At 42.8% G+C, this 6082-nt stretch overlaps 1 protein-coding gene across 4 annotated transcripts; it reads left to right on the top strand.

The window, feature by feature from the left end:
* The first annotated feature begins 2105 nt into the window (after positions 1 to 2105).
* scg2a (secretogranin II a) lies at positions 2106 to 5450 on the top strand. Of its 4 annotated transcripts, none has more exons than XM_041182994.1 (3): positions 2106 to 2247; positions 2445 to 2505; positions 3161 to 5450. In XM_041182994.1, exon 3 carries the CDS (start codon positions 3181 to 3183, stop codon positions 5086 to 5088), a length of 1908 nt encoding a protein of 635 aa, XP_041038928.1. In that variant the 5' UTR covers positions 2106 to 2247; positions 2445 to 2505; positions 3161 to 3180; the 3' UTR covers positions 5089 to 5450. The 4 variants fall into 4 exon arrangements, with proteins under 4 accessions (XP_041038928.1, XP_041038925.1, XP_041038924.1 ...); XM_041182991.1 differs by having other exon boundaries at positions 2445 to 2509; XM_041182990.1 differs by having other exon boundaries at positions 2445 to 2514.
* Positions 5451 to 6082: the final 632 nt, after the last annotated feature.

The following is a 6082-nucleotide window of genomic DNA, read 5'->3' as shown; positions in this document are numbered from 1 at the left end:
ATATCAGGTGTGCTAGGTGACCAATGTTGACGCTGCCTGTTTTGCATGACCACTCAAGATTAATTTCTACCCCACAAGTCCCACCATTTAGGAACCTTAAGGAACCTTTTGAAGTTTCCATCCATATATTTATTGACTAATATTCTTATGCTGACTATCGCCTCTGGACTCAGGTGAAACTTCTTTTGTTGTTAAAGCTGGTTCAAATGAATTTGGTTTTGGCTTGGTATTGAATACTTTTGTTCTTCAAAAAAATTTAACTATCTACAAATTCCAAGTTGGTAGAATACAGTTTGGATATCGATGGTGCTGTCTGAGCTGACAATTAATTTCACTCTTACCTCAAGATTGCAATCTCGGATTTTCTATTACAATATTCCTTGTGTCCCTGGAGACGTTTCACAGTTTGGGCTTGCGATAGTTGCAGGAGGAGTGCAAACTGGAATTAGTAGACTTAGCAGTTTTGCACCAACCCTGGGGTAACTGATAGGGCTATGTAGGGGTGGGGTACACACAAGGCCTACACTAATTCATTAAGCAACATTAATGTGCAATTGGTGAATTTTGTAAGTTGTCCAAAGGACTTGTAATTTCCAAATACTTTGCACCATTGTGCCATGAAGTGTTGGAGTGGAGGTGTGCCTGTTGGTACACAGTTATCAGAAATACCCCCCTGCATCTCTTAAAGTTGCATCACTCTCAGATTGGTAAATATGTGAATATATTTTGCTACTTTGTGCCTTACTTCTGATATTGATCTTGAAGCAGAAGTTTTACAGCCCTTTAAGTTGCTGTTCATGTTTTATGTCTCATGTCTCTTGTTACTTGAATAGAAAATTTCAAATTGCAGGTGACTACGACATGTGGCTTAAACTGATGGGCTCCTCTGTAAATATACAGAACCAATTCCAGTGATATCATCAGAGCCCACTCTCCTATTTTAACCTGAAATCCAAGTGGTGTCTTCCCAGCCAGGCCGAAGCTGCCAGAAACAGAAGGCCCAAAGAGGCCGGGCAAAGCAAATGATTGTTTTTGTTTAGTTTCCTTCTAGGCGAGGAGTGCGCCTCTAGGCTATACTATAGTACAAAACCATGGATTCCCTCTCCTCTAAGAATTCACCATTCTAATCCTCCTCCCAACCCCCAAGGCTTTTTCTCTATCCATTTAACATAGTGGCAGGAACTGTTCCCTCTGCTCCATGATGATAGCCTCGAAGCAGTATCATTTTAACAGCTGGGAAACCCTTTCCTGCTGATTTCCCCACCTGATTTCACCTGAAACATCTATTTCTTACAAAAATTAGGGAGAACTAGGTAGCTTCAGGGAATTTGAGAGAGAAGTCTGATGCAAGAAGTGTGAGGTGACAAAAAGGAAATGCACACATGCCCACAACTTTAATATTATCATAAATAGTTGTGCATTAAAGCACTATAGAAGGGACAAAGGTAAAAAGAGAAAAGTACAAATAATGAAAGACGGTTAACTTGGAACTCAAAATGCTGCAAATGAATATGAGCCCAGATCAGCATCTGAAAGCAAAAGTGAACATTTCCAATGGGCCCAATGGTCAAACTATTAACTTATCTTTCTCTTTCAGATGCTGACCAATGGGTATCCAACTGTTAGTGTAATTCCAGTGCATACAATAAAAGGTGCACAGTGCTGTACCATCACTTGGTACAATTGCATTTGCAAAAGAACGTGAATAGTGATGGATGATAAAGTACACAAAATCGCAGATAATGTACATACATTAAAATCTCATCCCTACAGTTGTATTGCACTTTACCTGAAAAAGCACATTAACTTCCTAAACCTAGCCGAAATTTCTGATCGAAGGTGCAAGTGAAGAATTGGAAAAGAAAATCCTGTAAGATCTATTCAAATTCGTGCGAAGTTCATCTCAGAATTACAGTAATCTTTCTTGAATCTCAGTGGTCTTCGTATTTGCGTGTACATGTTACAGACATAACGTACTTAATGCTGTTATCCCCGATCACTATGCGACCTCACGGTGATGGCTGCACTGTGTTCTCATTTCCCATTGCATTTAGTGATAAGGCTGTGCCGGCGTCAGAGCTTGGGTGACGCAGGGTCAGGTGCTTCTGACTTGTTGCGGGGCTGCTTTATAAATAGGGAGCTGTCCGGCTGCTGAAATTTTCAGACCCACTTGCTCCACACCTTCTCAAACCGGGGGAGGGGGAGGGAAAATGTTCTCAGCCGAACGGGCTTCATTTTGAAGCGCAGGTAAACCGTTTACGACACGTTTTGAGAAATTCAATCTGCCTTAGAGAATGTGGTCGAGACTGCTAATCCTTTTAACCGCGTGTATCTTTAATAGTAACCTGATGCGCTCTGTATTGTACTCCCTATTTATAGATAAAATCTTTGGCATGTTTGCGTTCACACACTTGGCTGAACTGTGTATTTTGCTTTTTTTAAAGCCTTTTTATCGTGATTTCCGGACAACTGACAGACGGTAGGGAGCAACATCCCTGAACTGAAGTTGGTAAAGTAAGGCTTTAATGTGTGCTGAGTGAAGTGGAATAAACGCTATGGACTATTTCTCCAAACTTAGTGAAAATAAGTCTAGACTTGGAATATGCTAACATAAACTGATTTCAATAATAGCGTTTCCTTTTTTGCGATTGTTGCGCATAAGAAATGTCTTTTTCCTGCTTTCAGTGATGCCAGACAAATAAATTGCATGTTACCGTGGCAACAAATACTGCAGCATTTCGAGACTCAGTGAAGTCTGTGATCAAAACAACACGCCGGGTGAATTTAGCATTTAGGCAAATAAAATGAGCAGGCAACGGATGCCAAAAACCGTTTTAAACCTCTAAGGGGAAATGGCCAATTGCCGAAATGTGTGCAATGCTTCTCGATTAGAGGAAAACCATAGCTAGTTGTGAAACCGCACATTAAATCGGCTCAACATAATTTCAGTTAATATCCATTGATCGTTGTTTCTTAGTAAATCTCTTTCAAGTACAAAGAAGCGATTAAAGTGCTGGGAAGGCTCGTACTAATCAGTATATGGAATATTCAGCGAGTTATATCAGAAATACCCAGAGTGAAAGGCATTGAAGTTTGAATTTCCAAATTAAAATGTGAATATTTTTGATGTCATCATTTTGTTTTTTTTTTATTTCACCAGTTGTGAGCTACATAATAAAGATGGCGGTGATAAAAACGTTCACAAGCGGCACAATATTGACCCTCAGCATCCTACTTTATTCCGATTGCCTTAAGGCTGCTTCTTTGGTGCCGAACAGATACGATGCGAGTACTTTTAAAGAAAGCACGTACAACTATCCGAACCCGGATATGATTAAAGCCCTAGAGTTTATTGAGAATTTAAGGCAAAACAGTGAAGACACATCCATCCCAGACTATGATGCGAGAGGCGCTTTCCGTCCAGCTGAAGAGCCCCTCTTTAAAAAGTTAGAGGAAGGTGATCAAGAGAATCAGCCGTGGGACACCATCAGGGAATCTCCAGGTGAGGGCAGGGCTGAATGGGCCAAACTTCTCCTGCAAGCACTGATGCAAGCAGAAAGCAATGACAGGGTCAACGACAATCCTCACCATTCAGCTCGGTATCATGGTCATGAAGGGAACATAGTGGGGTTCGAAGGTAACCAGCAAGACTATGATGGATACGAGTTCCCTGAAAACGACAAAGTGTCGAGGAAGCAGCATGCCGCCTATCCAGAGGACGGTTCCAGAGTCAATCCCTATAAACGCACCAATGAAATAGTAGAGGAAGAGTACACCCCCCAGAGCCTTGCAACTCTGGAGTCCGCCTTCCGTGAACTAGGGAAACATCCAGGTACCCGCAAGGAACAAGGGAGACTGGAGGAAGAGAACTTCCGCAAAGAGGAGGAAGACGATATCTCCCGGGACAGTGATTTTGCCTATGAGGATGTGGCAGAGGGGGAGGCCTGGAACTCGGTTGAGACGAAGGACAGGCATCAGCACAAGGAAGTGCAGTTTCATGATGAGGAAGCCGAGGTGGACAGAGACTCGGACCGAGCAGGAACCAACCTGAAGAATTCGTTAGCTGGTTTCAATGAGGTCGATTTGGACCAGCTCGATTCCCAAGAGAAAGCGACAGTGGAGAAAGAAAGCGAGGATGAGATGCCGGATGCGGCGGCAGATTTAATGCTGCGATATTACAAGCGGCTGCAAGACAGAATGGAGGAGGGCCAATCGAGAGGGAACATCGGGAAAACAGATAGAGACAGGAATGTGGGAAATGAGAAAATGCCAAGCAGGCAGTCCCGAGGATCCGAGGGCGAAATTGACCCAGAGGTCGTGAACCAGTTGGTGGAACTGTCCAGCAGACTCCAAATACCCCCGGATGACATCGTCAAAATGCTGAAAGACACCGAGCAAAAGAAGCAAGCGGAGATCGAGGCTGATCTCCGCAACCCGCCTGCAGGGACCTCGGAAACTGCTCGAGAAGACAAGAGGTTCAGAGCTAGTTACACCAGAGACTACAATGTACCAGACAGCGGAGCTGAAGATCTCACTACAGAAGACATTCTGAATATCCTGGGGATGGATGATAGATTGCGTGAAAACCCCGTGTATTTCCGAAAAGATCAGTCCAAGCCCCATTTGTCAGGAATTCGCGACCCATTCGGAAGGTTGAAAGGGAATCGCAACCAGGAATTGTTCGGCCTCGGCGGTGGTATTGGCCGTGGAGCAGCACACAAACAGGGCATCAACATTGACCATGAAGAACTGGCCAGGTACCTGGAAGAGATGCTGCTCAAGAACCCCGACTTTCTGAACTCAGCCGACACCCCGCGGTCCAGTGTGGCTTCATCGGGCAGACAGCAGGACCCCGTCAAAGAGTTACTGCGTGGCATTGACCCGCGGAGAGCCACAGAAATTATGTCAGTAATAAATAATCTTCCAAGCTTTGCGGGAAACGCTTACCAGGCCCCTCGAAGAGAGCAGAATGGGGAAGATTCTTCCACAGTGATGCAGAAGCTGATGGAATTGATAAATGAACAGAATGAGGAGCGGGATCGCTCGGTAAAGGAATTAAACAGGAGAATGTTTGGTAGCGATGTCTAAATCGTGTTAATGAAGAATAAAGGTTTGTTTATATTTGTAACCAGGAGAAACGGTAGATTGCACACAAATCATCAGTTGGCATTCTTAGTTAGGATTTCCATAGTTAACATGGACAATGACATGAGGGTGAAACCTCTTTATTGTGTACAGTAGGTCGCTGCAATGATTCTTTCATCACAAGCTTTTCGGCATTATTTAGCTGTGAAAATATTTACTTCTCACGATGAAGCAGCTTTTCAAGTTATGAAATGCTGAGACGTTTCTTGGCTGAAACATTTGCCCATTGTGCATTGTTAGACTGTTAGCAGAATCGCGTTGTTGTTTGATTTTTTTTAAATAAAGTTATTTCTTTTCTTAATTAACCGAAATGAGCTCGTTATTATCTATGGTTTCTTGTGAAAAGCTGAGAATAAAGTAGCATTAAGAAACTAAAGAAGCATTAGTTCTTGTACATGTTGCTCGTATTATTGTATGACTTAAAATACCACTGGATTCCTGCCATTCAGTTTCTTGTAAACACAAACTGATTATTACTTCCCTAGTTGGGGTGACATTTAAAACTGCAAAAAATAAAAAGCACAAGGGGGCTAGATTTTCACCCCCCCAAACCCCATTCGCGCGCACAGAGTTAAAATTAGACCGAACAAAACACAAATGACTTGTCTGTTAATTTACAACTTGCTTTCTCTCGGGTGCACAGTCAAATCAGAACTTAAAGCGATCTTTAAGGTTGAGTAAAACATTTTTATGACGACACCTGAGTGGGGCTGTATTACTTCAACATACAACACGCATTTCACAAGGAGTACGCCTAGTCTAATTGATAAGATCGCGCTGTAAACCGGTAAAAGTGAAAGGCGCACATTACGCAGCAGGAAGAAAATCTGGAGAATAACGGGAAGCATCAAAAGATGGAATAACCAACAAGGACAAACTTAAACCTTTGTCGCTTTACGAGTTTATTTAACGTTGGGAATTTGTCCTTGGGATAGAA

Source organism: Carcharodon carcharias, chromosome 2, assembly GCF_017639515.1.
Source record: "Carcharodon carcharias isolate sCarCar2 chromosome 2, sCarCar2.pri, whole genome shotgun sequence".
NCBI lineage: Eukaryota > Metazoa > Chordata > Chondrichthyes > Lamniformes > Lamnidae > Carcharodon > Carcharodon carcharias.
This window is presented reverse-complemented; position numbering and strand designations above follow the sequence as displayed.

Coding starts and splice junctions, on each gene's coding strand:
- scg2a (XM_041182994.1), top strand. CDS start 3,181: ATGGCGGTGATAAAAACGTTCACAAGCGGCACAATATTGACCCTCAGC.